The sequence below is a fragment of the Buteo buteo genome, chromosome 5, assembly GCF_964188355.1.
Source record: "Buteo buteo chromosome 5, bButBut1.hap1.1, whole genome shotgun sequence".
Lineage (NCBI taxonomy): Eukaryota > Metazoa > Chordata > Aves > Accipitriformes > Accipitridae > Buteo > Buteo buteo.
In genome coordinates, this window is record NC_134175.1 from 29,843,416 (window position 1) to 29,862,489 (window position 19,074).

The window sequence follows — 19,074 nt, forward strand, 5'->3', positions numbered from 1 at the left end:
GCAAATCACTGTTACTAAAGCTGGCTCAGGCGAATGGGCAAGAGCAAAGCACATCCTGAAATGCCACAGCCCCATTAGAAAACCCCTGGAGCCTCCGATAGGCACAGTTCTAGCGAGCAGTGTGCCAAAATGCCACAAAAAGCCCTTGTGACTTGAAAAAAATTCCTCGATGCTTGTCCTTTCTTTTTTATCGTTTAATATTTTTGTTGTAATGAAGTTCTACATCTCAGGTGTGACTCTCCTAGGATTGCCCTAGGTTGGAAGTTCTGCTTGGGGTGGGGAAAAACAGGAGCCTGGTCTCCAGCAGGGAAGCCCGAGCTTTGGCAGCCAGGCTTTTCCCTCTGCAGCAGCGTGTGGACGAGAGGCTGGGCTGCCTGCTTGCTCTTCCTCCTCTGGGAAAGTGCACAGAGCAAGGCTGTGTGAGCTGCTCCTGAGGAGGAGGAAGGTGCATTCAGAGGTGATGATGGAGCTTGGAGTCTTCAGAGCGAGCGGGGAGAAAGGAAGAAACATGAGTCTTTCCTAGAGTTCTGCTGTTCTACCCTACCCATAACTCTGTGTGTGTGTGCATGTGTGTCTATCTTCAAGCAATTTAAGGGCTTTAAAAGGTCAGCATCTCTTTCTGAGTATGATCTTAAAGAGATGATGCCTTCTTGAAGTAAGGGTTGATGGTATAGCTATGGGATTATCCTCAAGTACTTCCACAGGAACAAGACTGCTTTTTTGTGCATTGCCATAGCAATGCATGGGTTGCGTACGTTGTGCAAAACTGGATATGTATCTCTGTGAGTTTGTATGGCAATGGGGATCATGTAGGGAGCCCCTGTTTAAGGATGCAGCTGGTTTCCATACAATGAAACATGAAGGGCTTTTTACAGACTATTTAGACTTAGAAAACGTAGCAGATAAACCTGCTAGCTGCAAGGATGTTTTTTAGCGGAGTAGAAATTTATTTATTAAGATGTATTAATCTCTGGGCCTTGTGTGTTTCTGTGTTTTGCTATACAGGTTTCTTAGCAAGACCAGACAGAGCTCAGCCTTCCATCATGCCTGTGCCTCCCCCTCCAGCTCCCCCCCCCCCCCCAACTCTGGCCTTGGTAAGTTTTACAGGAGGTAAATGTACCATATACACTGTCCTCTGTTGCTGCTTGTCATATTGAGTGGGACGTCCAGAGGCACTGAGGTGTGGACAAGGGTATGCATGATATTTGGGGAAAGCTCTCTGACATTTTGTTTACGGTTGATAATTGATCCTACAAGAGGGACTATCACTTCCACTCCCTTCCAGTGCCCATATGGATGTCACTAGCCACATTGACTCTCCCTCCTCCTCTTCCTCCCACACTGGTGGTTTGATCTGGTGTAAGGATCCTGGGTGGCGAGGCACAGCTCCGCAACAGCTTGTCTAAGTCCGGAGAATTGAAGTCTTGCTCTCCCTTTGCCTTTCTCCAGCCATGTACTCCCACCTTCTCCCTTGTTCTACTCTAGTACTTACATGACCCGAGCTGGAAAAAATCAATCCTATTGTTTAAATTTGGTAAGGATAGTTCATAGCCAGCATAGCTGCCTTGGCCAGCCAGTGGTATGAGCACAGGATCCACTGCTGGCACAGCATGGTGGGTGAGACTACATTGGACCTAAGTCAGCCTAAGACGAAATAGAGTTTGTGCTGTGTTTGCCCTCCGACAGCCAGTCACCTCACTGAAAGATCCTCACCTCACAAGAAAGAAAAAGGCTTCTTGAAATGCCATTGTAAAGTACTCAGATATTTTCATAGCAAAACCCTAGCTGGTTGCACAGATAGGTCGGGCTGTGCTGCTGAAGAGTCTTTCCCTCATTTTCCACCACAAGCAAGACACGGACTTTGTGCTTGGTCCCTCCGTGGCACCTCTCACCACCTTTCAGGAAATTTCCATAACACTGATCTGCTAAGTTAGAAAGCTTTTCAGGAACCACCATTTCCTAGAAGAAATTACCATATATGTGTGTGTGTGTGTGCGCGCGCACGCACACATATATGTGTATGTTTGGGGGTTTTTTTTGGTTCTTCCTTGAAAAACTGCATCACCAAAACAAACTGAAAAGGAGGACCATTGAGAAAAACCTTATGCATCTAAAGGTTTTATTGGGTCTATTTGAAGAGGTCTATATTGTTGAAGTGGTGATTGCCATTTTAAAGTATTTCTATCAAAACTAAAATAGTAGATAAAGATCCATCTTTCTTCTGATTTATCCAGAATTTGTATATTAGGAGCTTTCACTACAACTTTCAAGAATGTCCACCTTTTTGTGTAATCAAATTATGTGTGTAGTCTGTTCTTGTTCAGTCTCCAAAATGGCAATTTGCTACAGATGTGCCTTGGCTTTAAAAGATCAGAGACTCTAAATCTTGAGTTTAAAAAAAATGTGAATTTGGATAAAACTGTTCTGTTTCCAGTGAGTAGTGTGGGTTAGAATAGCAGCAGTGTTTGGGGCCTCAAGTCAGTACCAAGGCCGGCTACCTATAACATCATTCACAAAACCAGACGTGGTGTGCTACCCACTCCAGTGCTGTTAGAACAGAAATTGAGGTCTCAAGTAACTACCATATTTGAGCAGAGCTTTGTAGCTAGAAGTTGAGGTTTATTTTTCCTCCTCATTTTTAATTTTATTTTGCAGGCAAATACTGAAAAGCCATCCCTAAGCAGGTCAGAACAAGCAGGGCGAAATGCTCTACTATCTGATATTACCAAAGGAAAAAAGCTAAAGAAGACTGTTACTAATGACAGAAGTGCTCCGATTCTAGACAGTAAGTATGATTCTGCATGTTGGAGTTTCTGTATGCGTGAATGGTTCTACATACCTGAATGTAGAAAATTATTTTGTATATCATCAGATGAACTGCCATGAGACAAGTAAGTAAAATAAAATGCCAGCAGCTGGCATGCATAAAAATAAATTCTGTTCATCATGGATTAAGTCAGCTGAGAAATCAAGTATTACTTATGAAATGCGAGTGTTAATTTGTTTGCTGACTTTAATAAAGCAGTTTATTTTCTATTTGCTTAAATCAGAAAACTATGCAAACCCAACTAGGAGCTCTGCTGAGGAGCTGCAGCAGATCAGGCAAACAAGACCCTGTCAGGACTGAGGACAGCACAGAGAATAAAGTGGAATTTCAGACTCTGCTTTCGCATAAACAGTATAAAGGCACCCCTGGCACGACACCATTGGCTTGTTAATGGCCCCAGTACCACTTAAAGCAAAACCAGAACCAGGAGCCACAGCCCCACTTGTGTGTCATGGCTGCACGCAGTTTTGCCACTTCTGGAGTGACTCAGGGGTGTGAGCTTTTTGGCCGAGCCTTGTTGCTCAGCCTGCCTGGCGGTGCTCTGGCACAAGGCAGCTGCTCCACTTACTTGAATGGAGACAAGGTCTCCATCCAGCTGTGCACTGTACATCTCAGCAAGTGTTGAGAGGAGGCTGGAAAAGCCCATGTAGCAAAAGCACTGGGAAGACAGAATAGATACAGGAGAAGAGCGAGGAGCAAGGGCCTGCTGCGTCAGAGGAACAGCCTTTATGGCCTAGGGAGAGAAGACACTTCTACAGACTGATTAGCAAATGTGACACAACTCAGTCGAGGTCTGGCCATGCAATTAAAGGCTGGACTGTGATAGGAAGATGATGAGGAAAGAAGGAAATGCCCAAAGGAGTGTGACCAATAAAGAATAATTAAAAAACCACATACAGTCCTGCAGTCAGCCAGATACTTTAAACACTTGAGTATTATCTCTGAAAGCAAAGTTACATGTTCTAGGTATTGTAATGAGCTGGAGAAAAGCATTAAGGGGATTAAAGGAGGGGTAAAAGTAAGATTAAAATGATGCAGCCTATTGTTTACATGAATTAACAAATCATGATGAAAGACTAAACCATAGTAGCAGGATTTCTCCAGAGGTTCACACCCTATGTGAGTCAGAACTGAACTGAGCTAACATGCTTAAGAAAAGAGAAGGATGATGTGAAACATTCCCCCATGAACACATTCTTCCTCCTTTTTTCTGGGTGGGATTATTAGAAGTGCAATCTGATGCATCCACAGGTTTCAATTACTTTGAAGTCAGTAAAATTTTTACCCACCCGAAGTTGTAGAAGTCAAGATGCCAAGAAATTAAGTAATTGATCCTCAGCCATGTAGCCCATCATCTGAGAGCTGATGTCCACAGATATGCCAGCCTGTGGGCCTGCTCGTTTTGCAGTGATGCTATGAACAGGGCTCTTCCCTGTATTTGTAGCTGTGAAAACACTTTCATTTTACTTCCAGCATCTCAGTGTTGTCACAGCAGAAATATTTACGTTAGAGAGAAATGGGAGAGGAAGGGAGGGCTGATAAAATTATTCCTGTCTATTGGAAAAATTAGCAGCTAATGATCCTGTCACTGCATTTCTGGACCTACAGGAAAGTAATCAGAAATGAAATCTTTTTCCACACTAGGCTTTAAATAAGTAGATATGTTGCAACATCATCAATAGTGACAGAGTTCTGTGCCTTCCCAGAAGTGATCACCAGAGACACCTCCAGGAGGAAGGAGACCTCTGTCTTTGTCCTTCCTTCCTTCCTCACTTCCTGAGATTGCCCTCTCGGTTTGCTTATGGAGAAGTGGAGGGGAAGGATAAGACAGCAAAGGTATGAAGAAATGGGAAGCAGCTACAAAGATGCTAACAAAGACATGATATTTTCAGAGGTCCCATCCATGCTCAGTTCCAAATTCTCCATAGTGACTGTTTCTCAGCTTTCTAGTCCAGAGCAGGCTAAAGAAAAGTGATGGCTTAATAAAATACAGTGGCTATGTTTATTGCACCACCTCTTCCATGGTGCAATAGTGGTGGTGATGGTAGCTGTAATGATCCAACCTGAACAAGGACTTGTGTATTTTGAAAGCTCGTCCATTTTTCCCCAGCTACAAGTGTTGCTCTAATGAAAGAGATGACTTCGCAGGCTCAGTCTCGGTTCTCTGCCTAATGTGGGGGATTTTTTTCCCAACAGAACCCAAAGGACCTGGTGGAGGTGGCGGTGGTGGCTTTGGAGGAGGCGGCAGTGGCAGCGGCGGCGGGGGTTTTGGTGGTGCCGGTGGTGGCAGCTTCGGTGGTGGAGGACCACCTGGCCTTGGAGGCCTTTTTCAAGCAGGAATGCCAAAGCTCAGATCTGCTGCGAGTCGAGATGCCGGTAAGAAACACCTTGCAGTTCCAGTGTGAAAAAGGAAATGACAATGCTTAAAACCTTCATAGCACTGCAATAAATTACCTGCTGGGATTGAAGAAGTCTTCAAATATAATAGGCTCTTAGGAAATGTAATTTTCAGCTTGAATCTTGTTTTAATACTAGGTTTTACAAGGGAGAAGTGAGACTCCTCTTTCCACCCATCCTACTAGTTATTGATGAAAACTAAAGATCTCAGCAAAGTTGAATTGCTACCTGCAAAGTACAGTCAGGCAGACTAGGTCCTGCCTTAGCTGTGGGTGTGCAGGACAGAGGGGAGCTTAAGAGGATTCCAGGTTAATTCTCCTTTGTGCACCCGGAAAAAAGATCTACTTTCCAAATGGAAGGTACATCTGCGTCAGCTCCACAACAGCATGATTTACCACTTCGGGAGCACATGAGGCATCCCAGCTGGCTGGTACGCAGGCTGCAGCTGGAGGCTTGTCTGGGGGCATGCACTGCATTCTTCTTCAAAACAGCTGCCCAAAGCCTCGTGCCCCTTGAAACAAAGGCGATCTGGGGCCAGTGAGTTTTGTAAGGTTAAGGACATAGGATTTCACACTTGTTGAAGGGGGACTGGGCAATGGGGGTTGCAGGGTGTTATGAATCTCATGTATTTTATAGACTAACGTAATTTTTCAGCACACGTACAAAACAGTCTCTCGGAGCTGGTATTATTTTCTATTGCGTCACAATCTTATTTTGGGAACTTGTATTAATACAAAAGTTCCTGGCATCACAGAACAGTACTTCTTCAACTGCAAGGCTGGCTGCCTTCTTCCTGACGAGCACAAGTACATCCTTAGATAACAGCTACTAGTAAGGGCTGAAAAGAGCCTTTTGCCAGACTGTTGTAAAGTATCATTTAAAAGCCAAGATTCCTTTGCTTGCGGGTTGATGGCATCAAGCACTTGTTCTTGGTGCCCCATTTCTTCCCTCCCCACCTTAGTGCTGGCTGTGTGGCAGCCGCATCCCTTGCGTTTCCTTGCGGCCACGGTGCTCCCTCGGGAGTCGTCCCTCGTAAGCGTTATCGGGAGGTAACCTGCTGCTCCGGAGCGGTTCCCCGACGCTACCAAAGCTGCTGGTATAACTGTTCCCGGGCGCCCAGCCCCGAAGGCGTGCGGGCCCCTTGCCGAGGCCGAGGCCGAGCCCCTGCCCCTCGGTGTTCGCAGCCCCCCAGGACGCCGTCGGGCGAAGCCGCTGCCCGACCGGTGCTGATGCCCTCTCCCCTGTCCGCAGATGCCGGGGGAGGCCGCCCGCCCGCCCTGCCGCCCGGAGGCCGCTCCGCCGCCGCCAAGCCCTTCTCTCCGCCGACCGGCCCGCCGCGCTTCCCGGGGCCGCCCTCGGGGCCGCGGACCTCCGCTCCCGAGCCGCAGAGGAGCCGCATGCCGCCGCCGAGGCCCGACGTCGGCTCCAAGCCCGAGGCCGCGCCGCCGCCGGTGCCCAGCACCCCCCGGCCCGTCGCCTCCAGCCTGCACAACAGGGGGTCGCCGCCGGTGCCGGGCGTGAGCCGGCAGCCCAGCCTGGGGCCCTCGCCCCCGCCGTTCCCGGGCGGCCGCAGCGCGGGGCCGGCCGGGCCCCTCCGGCAGCCCGGCCCCAGCGCGGCGGCCCCCTTCTCCGGCCGGCCGCCGCTGCCGCCCACCCCGGGCCGGCCGGCGGAGGACAAGCCGCCGCCGCCGCCGCCGCCCCCCGCCGGGCACCGGCCGCCGGCCGCCCGGGAGGCGGCTCTGCCCCCGCCGCCGCCGCAGAACAGCAAGCCGCCCGTGCCCTCCGCCCCCCGGCCCGGCCTCGGCGCCCCGGCGCCCCCGCCGCCCCCCAGCCGGCCGGGGCCGCCCCCCGTCCCGCCCGTCCCCGGCGGCAGCGACGAGATGCCGCGGCTGCCCCAGAGGAACATCTCGCTGGGGTCCTCCTCGGCCCCCGGCGGCGGCGGCGGGGGGGGCCGCTCCGGACCCCTGCCCCCCCCGCCCAGCGAGAGGCCCCCGCCGCCCGTCAGAGACCCCCCCAGCCGTTCAGGTAGGGAGCCGGGGTGGGGGGGGGCGGGCGAGGGACCGGAGCTCGGCGGGGGTGGTTGAACAGCTGGGCGCCGCGGGGCGAAGCGGCGGCGCTTTAGGGAAGGGGGGGAATGGAATCGGCGGTTTGCCCGAGGGTGGCGCTGGCCGTGCCCCTCGGAGCTCCGTAGCCGCCGATCTCTTGCCCTGACAGACCCAGAAGGAGGCGGCGTCGGGGAGCTCCGGCCGCGGCGTCGGGCTTGGAGCGGAGCGGGGCGCCGGAGGAGCCCGGGGCGGGGGCAGCGCCTCTCCCCGCCGGCCGCCGCCACGCACGGCCCCCGCTCTGCGTGGGCGACCGACGGTGCTGTCGGGCACGGGGGGTTCTGCGGCCGGCGAGGAGGGTGGTGGCGTAAGGAAAGTCACTGCGCGTCGCCAGCCTGCTCACGTCTGCCTTCGCAGGTCTCGGCGGCTTTCCTCGTAATTACTGTAATTAAAAAGGGCTGCAAACGGGGTGGGGGGGTGGGGGTGTGTGTCCCCCATTCTGTTCTTCGGCGCAAAAAAGCTGTTTTATCTAGCTTCTGATAGGTGACAGCGTTTGCCTTCCTGCGTCAACTGGCGTGAGTTAATGGTGGCGTTCTGATGAATGGAGGTTTGCAGAGCCCCACCTTCTACGTGTTGGGAGACACGAACGCTTACAGCCAAATACAATTATTTTAATAAAAGACCTAGCCAACAGTTGTTAAATATAATGGCAGTTGTTACAGCGTGACTAACTGTTGTTACTTACCATATGCAGATTTCAAATAAGGCTGAAAATAGAATTGTCTCCTTTGAGTTATTTCATAATATACTTTGTCCTCTGTGACAACTGTTGTTCATAACTTTTAAGAATTGCACATCATAACTTAGCTCTCCTAATACCTGAAGGTTTTCCCTTTGGAGGGGAGAGAGTTTAGGCGCAAACAGCCAGGCCCTATAACATCAGGAAGGGAGAAGTGTTGCACAGAAGGCGACGCTGGGAAGCTCCATAGAGTTGCCTTTCATTTCATCCTTTGGAACAAAAATCTGGATTCATCTCAAACCCGCCCAGTCCTAGACTATAGAGATGAGTGTCATGGGAGCTCCCACAGGTGACAGGCATCCGTGTTGCTTTCCAGCTCCTTGAACCAGCCTGGATCCCCCATAGCACAGCACCTGCAGCAGCTGTGCAGCCACAGAAAATACTGGCCCCGGAACAGTGCTTTGTGAAGCTGGTTGCCAGCCCAAAGGATGGCACAATGCCAGCGCAGCCTGCAGTAAATAAATCAGAGAAATCTTGTCACATTTGACTGGGAGTGTGGATCAAAGCTGCAGAGAGCGTCTGCAGTTATTGAGACACTTCCAAGAGCTTCTTCCGTGATGGCCTCTGCTTCCACCAGTGCTTTCCTGGTTGGCTCTTTTCTGAGGCAGATGGCTTGAGCAAATCTGCACTACCTTTCTGCAGGCTTAATAAGTAGAAGGAATGGTAGCAATAAATTATAAATGTAAATACTCCTGTTCTGCAGCGGTTCAATACAGATGATGCGGTTTAGGTAGGTTTAGAGAGAGAGCAAGCAAAACTATTCTGAAAGTTGCTAAATGCTTCTCATTCTTAGAAACCATTCCCTGAAGGCAAACTTTAGTAATTTATAAAAAAAAAGAAGGAAAAAAAAAGGGGGGGGGGGAGGACACCCACAAAGCACAGCATTTTTCTTGAAGCATGTTTCAGTGCTTGTTGCTGGAGACACAATATCTGCTGCTCCCTTTTTCTAAGTGCATGTCTGTAGCTAGATTTCATCAGGACAAGGAAGCATTTCATAAAAATGAACATAATTGTCAGTTGCCCAACTGTGCCAAACAGAGGTAGTGAGACCTTTGAACAGGCATAGCCCTCCCCACCCTCTGCTTCATCTCCTCATGTCCTAACCATGGGTACCTCTCTCCTTGGCAGCAGCAGCTTGCTTGCCTTTATTGACTGGCTCCTCTCAGAGAAGCGCCCTTCCCCTGCCCTCAGGGCAACCCTGGTCCGGTGTTACATGGGCTGTGCCTTCATATTTGACCTGTCATGTCACCGCGCCAGTTACTCAGATACACGGACACTAGGAATGCCAGTCTACGTGTGAGGTCTGTTTCCAGTTTAGCGGGAGCAGCTACTGAAAAACCTGGCATGCAGCGCATGTTTATAAATGAGCGAGCTGATGCCATGCAGCTTAACGCTGCTAGTTCTGGGCTGAATTCCCCTGTGCACCACCACAGACCCTGGCTGTGACACCCAGAGGGGACCACTCCGATGGACAAAGAGCCTCTGAGGGTAGCAGAGCTCTTCTGCCACGTGTCCTCTTGCCTTGCAATGGTACATGGAAAGGAAGTGGGCTACGGTCTGGACCTCCACAGTACCCTGAATTCCAGCTGTAACTTCTGCTCGTTGTGGCCGACATAACTTAGAGTCGTTTAAAAATGGCTTCAGGGACCAGCACTCCACAGAGGCCTCTGTAGCTGAGGGAAGTAGGAATATGGGCCCTGAGGTGTATTTATGCTTAGATATACGCTGCTCCCCCGATCTCTACTCTTCAAATCAGCACCAACTCCCTAGAGAGCCCTGGAGAGCAGAAGAGTGGGTGCTGAGGGCAATTCCCCCTCGGGCTGAGGGTCCCAAGCCAGCCCACCCTCTCCAGTTTGTTAGCAGGAGGCTGTGGGACACAGGCAGCGGCTTACCACCAGCAGAATAACCCCTGGTGCAAACGGTGTTTGTATGCTTGCCTCTCGTCTTGCTCCAGGTCCGCTCCCTCCACCTCCTCCCATAAGCAGGAATGGAAGCACTTCGCGGGCTTTGCCCGCTGCTCCCCAGCTGCCCTCCCGGGCAGGGCTGGACAACCAGAGAGGTGGACCACGGCCACCGCTTCCCCCTGACCGGCCGGGCTCGGCAGCACCGCCGCCACCACCACCACCTTCATCAGCTGTCAGAAACGGCTTCCAGGATCCAGGTGATGGTAAGCCATCCTCTTAGTTGTTTGCCTTTGACAGAGACCGTGTAGTGGCTTTTGGCCTTAATACGTCAAAAAAGGTTTGGGATAGAGGCTTTATTTCTAGTGCAGACCTTTGATTTCTGACCAACAGAGGTGTCATTTGGGTCTCAACTAACCCTGCCAAGTAAGAACAGAGTAAATATGCCATACGTAGAGCAGAACTGCAAAGTCGTCCATACAGTCTGCAGAATAACCCTTTGAAAAATAGCCTGAAAAAAAGAAAGGTATTTACCATGCTTTGCTTTGCTACAATACAGAAAAAAGGCCTGAAGGGATCGTTCTGACTCTAGTACGAATTCAAACCATAGCTACACTAAGACTCTTTGGAAGTCAGAACAAGTTAGATGATCACTCAAAAGCTTAAAGCTGAAAAACAGATGAGGGAAGAGATTGTCAGGACACTGCTGAAAATGTCAAGTATCTCTCTTTTTGCTAGTCTTTATTGAAAAGGTGAGGTGTAAGATTGCTGTGTTTTAAAGATTCATCGTGCTTTTCTTTTTAATTGTTTTTAATTATTTGCAAAGGACAGATAAATCTTTCAGCTAATTATGGGAGGCCAAAATTGGTATTTCTGACATTTATAAGGTTAGAAAAAACAAGCAGAAAATAAAACTGTAATTCATGCTTTTGAAGTATCTTTACACATCAGATAAGGCAGGTGGGTCACAGACGCATTTTTTCCTACACAAGTCATTTGCAGGGTTCAGAACCTGCACCTTTACACACGGGTTCCTAATTGCAACCATTGGGAGTAAACATAGAAAAACTGGATCCCAGTGAATAACCACATGTACAACTGCTGGGCAAAAGTTACTCAGCTGTTCATTACATTATGCAATAAAATATAAGAATATTGCAAGAAAGTTATGGTTGCAAAGTCCTTAAGCAACCAAGTGAAGAAATGACAAAGTTTAAGATAGTCCACACTTTCTTCCTTGGGCCTCCAATTCCAGTGCAGAACAGAGCTGCGTAAACATTTCTTATTATTTCAATAAAGAAACGGATCAGCTTGCTTTATTCTTTGCAATCCTATAGACTCAGTAGGTACATCAACAGGGCCCCTGTACTCTCAAGAGATATAGTTTCAACTGATGTATTTTTCCATTTTTGACACTAGTTACATATGGGTTTCTCTGTCATCGTACATTTTATCATAATGGCCCCAAATTTTCTTTTTCCCATATAAAAATTAAGAAAGAAAAAACACTGCCTATAGGTCAGTGTGCTTTTAATGATGCTTTTGAGCTCTGTGTATCAGTGAAGTATGAATATCAGAAAATTCTATATCCAGGAACAAAATACTGTTCTGAAGTAGGAGACACTATGCATTTCCGGTAACACATATATATGTATATGCATGTGTATGTTAAAAAAGCAGTTCTATTGTACATGGAAAGGAACATAGCACTTACTTCTGTGGAATTATGGCCGTTTTCCTGATCTGTGATTTTTCGTTAAATTGGCTAAGTGATCAGCTAAAGTTAATAAGGATTTTCATTCTCAAACTAACCTAAAGCATCTTCTTCCCTGACTTCCCAATAGGATGCTGGTTCAATACTCAGCTATGTAAGCATTTTGCAATATAAAACATGTATTAAACATGATGTTAATGTCAATTTACTTTCCTGAAGCTGTATCACAAAACTAACAAGTAAATTGCATGGGATTTTTTTCAGATGAATGGGAAAGCAGATTTTCTTTTCATCCGATATCTGATTTGCCACCTCCAGAGCCATATGTACCTGTGAACAGGAGTTATCCCAGTAAACTAGCAAGAAATGAAAGTAGAGGTAAGTTTGTTCCACCTCTGCTGTTGGAATTTCAGCGTATCATCCTAGAAACAATGTGGATGGGGAAAAGACTGGGTGCTGAGGTTTCAAAACTTCTCAGACTAACAGCCTGGTCACCCTTCTCCACCACACAGGAAAAACTGAATGCAGGTTTGCAGGCACAAGCCCTCTTAAACTTGTATTTGAGGGAGTAATCATTTGGGTTTTAAGTTAGAACATGTATTGTAAGAGACCACCTCTGCCATTATATAGTCAACCCTTCTGCTACAGGCAGCCAGAACCACAAAATCTGCTAGGACTTCCTCCTCATTTCCCATCTAAATTCATGCACAACTCATTCTTGTGCTAACATCCTTGAGTTCAGTTACCCTTCCTCCTTGGTGTGTTAAACCCCTAATATTTTTTAAGACAACAGTTGTACCCTCCTCTCAACTTTCGTTTTGCTGGGCTGATTAAATCTGGATGTACTATGCTCTTCTTCCAAGCTATGTTCTCTGATCATCAGGGTTGCTTCTGGATACACCTCAGTTTGATTTTGTCTTTTCCAATCAGTGTTACATGCTGTTCCAGTTCAGGCCTCAACCGTGTCTTCTACAGCAGTATAAATGTTTCCTATCTTCATTAGTGGTATTCGGCCTGATACACCCAAGGATCAATTTACCTCTTTCACAACCAGTGACATCGGTGGCTCATAGTTATACTGTAATCATCTGTACACTCAGATGTTTCTCTCTCTCTCCTGTTTCCAAATGATGAGGTTTTGGTTTGGAGCAGAAATTCCTGTTAGTCTCTGATCTTTCACTTTGCCCTGTTAGCTTTCATCCCATTCGTATTACTCCATGAAGAAAGGCAAAGTAATATATGCATTTTTTATGTTTCCTTTCATGAGTTTGCAATGAAAATCCTCATATTGGGAAAAATGTGAAGAGCTTTGAAATGTTACTGCATTTAGAGCTTGCCACTTTCATTGAAATTTGCATGTGTTGCAAGTATGTCGTGGTTTAACCCCAGCCAGCAACTAAGCACCACGCAGCCGCTCACTCACTCCCCCCCCATCCAGTGGGATGGGGGAGAAAATCAGGAAAAGAAGTAAAACTCCTGGGTTGAGATAAGAACGGTTTAATAGAACAGAAAAGAAGAAACTAATAATGATAATGATAACACTAATAAAATGACAACAGTAAGTAATAAAAGGATTGAAATGTACAAATGATGCACAGGGCAATTGCTCACCACCCGCCGACCGACACCCAGCCAGTCCCCGAGCGGCCAAAATCACTGCCCCCCCCTTCCCAGTTCCTAAACTAGATGGGATGTCACATGGTATGGAATACACCGTTGGCCAGTTTGGGTCAGGTGCCCTGGCTGGGCATGAGAAGCTGAAAAATCCCCGACCATAGTCTAAACACTACTGAGCAACAACTGAAAACATCAGTGTTATCAACATTCTTCACATACTGAACTCAAAACATAGCACTGTACCAGCTACTAGGAAGACAGTTAACTCCATCCCGGCTGAAACCAGGACAAAGTAGCGCTGAGAAGGTATGTGTTCACATAAAATAGTAAGGCTAACAAGAGCCATCAATGTGTTTTGAAAAGGGGACAAAGGACTAAAATGCATATGCTTTCCAGACATTTGGGAATAGCATTAGTTAAAATCTTTTTTTTACACTGTTTGAAGTTCTGATGTTGTTTAATAAACTAACCAGAAACTCTACAAAGATTTTTTTTAGTAAAATGGCTAGGCAAAAAAATGAGTAGGTCTACACCAGTTACTGAATTAATGGCTTAGATGTAAACTCCCACTTTCAAAGAAACCAGGAGAAGTGACACAAAAAACTTTCTTTCTCTTTTAGGTGGCTCTGGCCGAAAAGAAAGAGGTGCCCCACCGCTTCCGCCTATACCAAGGTGAAATGGGTTCTGGCCCATCCTTGGGCGATGTCTGTTTTCCAGTTTCCTTCGAGTCAGCTCTCCTGTCCACATCATTGGAAAGTTGTCTGTTTTGCTTTGTTTCCACTTTTGGCTTGTCAGCTGGAACAAACTTCAGTCTCTATTACAGAAGTAATAGATACAGCTTATGAACTATAGTTGCTCAAAGCTATAAATTTTATTTGCTTATACTGCAGGCTGTCATGAAAGGCATTTTGTGGACCATGCATAACATACGTGCATCATGCTTACTGTGTCCAGCCCTGTCCTCTTGAGAGCTCCATGGGAGGTGTGGCTTTGAATTTAATGAGAGCTGGAACAAAGCTGTTTCATTCACTTTGGGTACAGTGGCTGTATTATTTGAATGATAAAGTACAATCTATTTTCTGTTTAAAAAACAGTTGCTGGAGAAAACCGTGTAGCCAAGAGTCCCCTGGATCCTTCTTTGCATGCCTAACTTGGCCCATCTGCTTCTGCAAGCCACAGACCTACTACATGGTGACCAAGAGTTCATCCTAAACCTTTTCACTTCAGCTTAGCCAAGCAAATCCTATTTTAAACAATAGATAGCACATCCCACCCCGAGGATGGATTGTGTCTGGCCTTCCTTTTATCTGCAGAGAGTCTTTCAAAGAAAAGCACAAGTGAAGAATTCAGCAGCATAAAAATACCTTCTTTTTATCCCTCTTTCCTTGTTTTTTAATAGTGTTACGCTTTTAGTCACCTAATTCTTTCCTACTCTGATGTGGACCAACCCACAGTCATCTGTGTCCTGGATTATTGTAATGCCGTCTACCTGAGACTACATGCGAAGAGTCCTCAGAAAGTAGTCTTGGTGAAATGCAGCAATTATTGTAGTTGCAGGCTCCTTCCGTAAAGCATCGCTAACACCTGTGCTCCACAGACTGCTTTCCAGTTGTTTCTTTGGTACAATTAAATCATGGGTTTTGACTTAAAAATCTTCGCGGGGCTTAGGTCACAAGTCTCAGAGAGACCGTATTTGACCTGCGTTACGGTAGAGCAGCTGAGGTAAAAAATGTGCATAAGTGAAGGCCCTTTGATGTAGTGAGGGAGGTCTGGGGTTTGTGCGTTCAAGTGGGAGCATCAGCTCCAAAATTTGCTGTCTGCACTGGTTCAAGAGAAATGGGAAGATTTGCCCTTCTGAGTTTGCCATGAAGCCTGTCCTTTCAAACTTTGTTGAAAGGAATCTCTGCAGAGAGCTGCAAGGCTTACATTAATAGAAGAGAGAGTAAACTATTCTAACATTGTGACGATTGGTTAATATGTTTAATGGCTTTTGAATTTTGTATATGAGAAAGGAGTTCATTGTATGAGTGCATTTTACAAATGGATCTAAATGGATATAAAATGCCTTTGGAAATTAGAGGAAGATTATAATTCTGGATTTGAAATATTGCTGAATGATAGCTCTTTGTTAATTGGGCGTCTGAAGGTTAGCTCTGAAAAATTTCTCCTGTCTCTTCAACAGTTTCTGTTTCTTCAACGTACTCCTTGGGATCCCTGTATCAAGCCTGTGTCAGCAGCCATGCTCAAAAAAAACCCCCACCATAAACCAAACCAAAACAAAAACTAGTCATGTAAGTTAAGAAAATGTTTCTCTAGCATGGGAGACATGATCCTAAGTACGCTCTGCGGCTAGAATGAAGTCAGTCCTTGAAAATCTATGGAATTTAGCCGAAGAGAGTCTGGACCCCACTGAAGCGTTTGTGCGTAGGGCTTTTTGCTCTGTCAGTCAGTGGGGAGGGGCAGATCCCCTTTCTGCCCGACAGCCTGGACAGCCACAGTGAAGGGGATGAGACAGAGTTGGATTTGGCCAGATCAGATTTAATTTGGCCTTTTCAGTGTTTGTTTACAAAATCTTGTTAGCTGTGATAGCATTTGATTACGTACCTGTTTTTTACATTTTTATATCTAATGACCTATATTAAGTTACTATTTATGGTCTTGAACCTGCAATTAAATGCGCAGGCGCAGGGATGTATCTACATCTAATTGCAGGATCGTGGCTGTAAGGGTTTCTTAAACAGATGTTAGTGGGACCTCCATGTGACAGGTGCACCTTGGGATCAGACCTAGCGCAATACTGAATTTGTATATGTATTTTATGGATGTCACTTAAAGTGCCCCTCTTTGGGATATTATTATGTGAATAGGAGTCCAAATAAGATTTTTAGGATAGTAACTTAAAGGATAAATTATTGTATTCATGTTTTTAAACTGAAGCACTTAATAACTTTCTAAGGAACAACATTTTGAATTTAAGAATACAATATTTTCAGTACCTTGACCTGCCAAATCCTTATTAATATCCAAATAACTATGCAGCCAAAAAAAAACCCCAAACTTCCAGAAACTATACCTTTTTTGTAACTTACCTGCTTCCAGCATGACTGTTTTACTTTGAGTAAGTCAATGAAAATGCTGCACATTGTTCTGCCAACTCCCTGCATCATTCAAAATACCCTATATTTGATGTTTTGAGCAAGGTTTTATGACTAGAAATTCTGGACCACTACCAAAGACTTGGCAAACCAGCTTCAGTCTCACTTTAAAATGTGCTGTGTAAAAGGCCCTCAGTCAACAAGCCAAGGAACCTGAGCTGCTTGGGTTTTAGCACTTCTTTGTACTATAGAAACCCAGAATGGATGTTTGGCATATATGTAAAATAGCTTAACAATGCAGAAAGAGGTATTTTTTTCACCTAACAACAACTTACTATTTATATCTTTTCCTATAAAAGTCCCTAGATATATTCCAGAACAATGCAGCATTTTATCATTCAATATATTGCTTCATATATCAGTAGCTATTTACAATAAGATCAGTATTAAAGTATTTATTTCACTATGTAGTGTTAAAAAGAAGAATACAAAACAGATTGAATCAATGGTGCCTTATGACTTTTTTAGTCAACTTTTCTGTCTCACTAGAAAAATGAATAGGTGTTGCTCTTCCAAGTCCGAATGTAAATAGTGCCGACAGTAGCATTATACAGCGTTCGAGCCAAGTCATGCTGTTGCAATGTGCTCAGTCTGCTAACTTCAGATTGAGCTCAGTGTATGGAGAGACTATTGGATCAGTCTTTAGGTGAGGTGTAAGCAGGCACTGGTTAGCCTCACAATCAGTTGTTGGTATCGCTCTTGAAATTTAACCCTTTCCCAAAACCAGTGTCTCACGCTGCTGTCCATACAGCCCGGCTGAGTCCAGTGTGGTTGCAGAGGTTATTAGAGGACTAAGTTTGATTCACTGCTTGCACAGAAGATTTACTGGGTTTGTTTCAATGGCATTGTATTGTAAACCTTCAGACCTCAAACTACCTTTTTATGTCATCACTAAGACTCGCATTGTGTGACAATGGCCACAGATGTTCATTTTTGTTTAATTCAAGTCAGTAAATAAAGTGGGAATAACTTTTGTACCATGTGACAATAATTTCTGCTCAATATTTTTGGAAGAAAAGCACATGTTATGTCTGTTATGACTTTCTGCACCAGCCATTGGGAGTAGAGGTCACAGTGATTAATGTTCAGAGTTGTTAAAGGAAACTCAGCCTGTGATTCAGGAAGCATGTATTTCTGTAAATGAACTACTTCAATAAGGTCGCAAAGTTCTTGTTTAGAAGCCAGCATTTCCCAACACTAAAAGAATCATAAGAACGACTTTGGTTTTTTTCTGCAAGACTGAACTATTAAAGAAGTTCCTTAAATTGTCACTTAAAAAACTGGACAGTAGTTTCTCCTTGCAACAACAACTGTTTACATGCCACTTCTAGAAGTAGGTCTTTGCTGGAGCAGAGGATGAGGGAACTAAACTGCTGTCGTGCTTCACATATATTGTAACACAACAGTTTTCTGTGCAGAAGTATGGAAACAGAAAGGGTACTTTTTGCCTTGGAAGCAAAGAATAGAGTTGAATGATCAAACTGGGATTATTTCCAGCAGAGTGTCAAATGTCAAGAGACCTAGATAGGGCCCCTCAGCCACAGGATGCTGGAAAGGAGAAGATTGCTCAAGGAAATAAAAACCAAGTGGCTGAATGTTGCTATCAATACTAGAGTACAAATTACAATATAAAATGTGCATGTATGTAATACCACATCACAATAGTGTGAACATCGTTGTCTCACAGTCAGGTGCAAATAACCTGTTATGGCGGTACATTGACTCTGTATAATATATATTGTATGAACTTTAATCTTTCAAATGGTATTCACCAGAAAATATGGAGAATCTCTTACCTAAGATATCTGGTAACACATTAAGTGTAGCTAGTTTGTGGAATGGTTCTTCATGTACATTGGGAGAAAACAGGGATCTTGCAGCCTATAAGGTGGAAGTGTCTGGACCATTCAGTTAAAATGTAAACATGGAGCATTGGCAAAAAAGGGGAGTGTTGGAGTTACTCAGCAGAAGCAGGGCACATGTATCATGTTCTCAGTGAGTGAGTACGTGGCAGGTAGGTAGGCAGACTAAAAGAAAAAAATGGAAACCGCATGTCTTAAAAAAGGGAGTAACCCTTCAGTATGTTGCCATTTGGAAATACAGTTTGTCTGTGATAAAGGTTCTTTAGTGTAAAGTAATGCATGCAAAGGAAGACCTCTAAATTTGGGCTTCCAAAGCCACACAAGACTATGAAAGAGAGGGAAACATAACTTAAAACATAGGCTGAGCAGAATGTAACATGTTTTTATCAGATGCTTAAAGTTTGAGCTTTTTATAAAATATTAATCTAGTTCTGTGAATATTTTTTTGCTCAACATTTATTTTGTATGTGGTTTTGTTCTCTTTATTTTTCTGTCCTATGCCAAATAAATTTTACTTTTATTTAATTGGTGGTGCAGACTGTTACGTTGAGAGCAACCACAGTTGCTTCCTTGACAGAAACACATGTCGGCCTTGGCAGGAGCATTGACAGTGAGTCTGGCGGGAGCTGGGGCAGGTTGTTCTCCCCTCCTGCCTGCCGTTGCGCAGCAGCGCAGCAGTAATGCTCAGAGGACTTTGGGCCTCCGTACAGTGAAGATTAGACACCTGCAGATAAGGAGAAATAATGAGTTTAGTTTAGGA

General features: G+C 45.5%; 1 protein-coding gene across 2 annotated transcripts in view; it reads left to right on the top strand.

Moving 5' to 3' along the window:
• WIPF1 (WAS/WASL interacting protein family member 1) overlaps positions 1–18,837 on the top strand; it is a 59,111-nt gene extending 40,274 nt beyond the window's left edge. For both annotated transcript variants that reach the window (XM_075028415.1, XM_075028414.1), the window contains 7 exons: positions 1,006–1,094; positions 2,656–2,785; positions 5,024–5,203; positions 6,476–7,249; positions 10,020–10,232; positions 11,945–12,058; positions 13,918–18,837. In XM_075028415.1, coding sequence (XP_074884516.1) covers positions 1,044–1,094; positions 2,656–2,785; positions 5,024–5,203; positions 6,476–7,249; positions 10,020–10,232; positions 11,945–12,058; positions 13,918–13,973 — 1,518 coding nt within the window. In that variant the 5' untranslated portion in view covers positions 1,006–1,043 and the 3' untranslated portion in view covers positions 13,974–18,837. The remainder of the gene's footprint in view (positions 1–1,005; positions 1,095–2,655; positions 2,786–5,023; positions 5,204–6,475; positions 7,250–10,019; positions 10,233–11,944; positions 12,059–13,917) is intronic.
• The last annotated feature ends 237 nt before the right edge of the window (positions 18,838–19,074 follow it).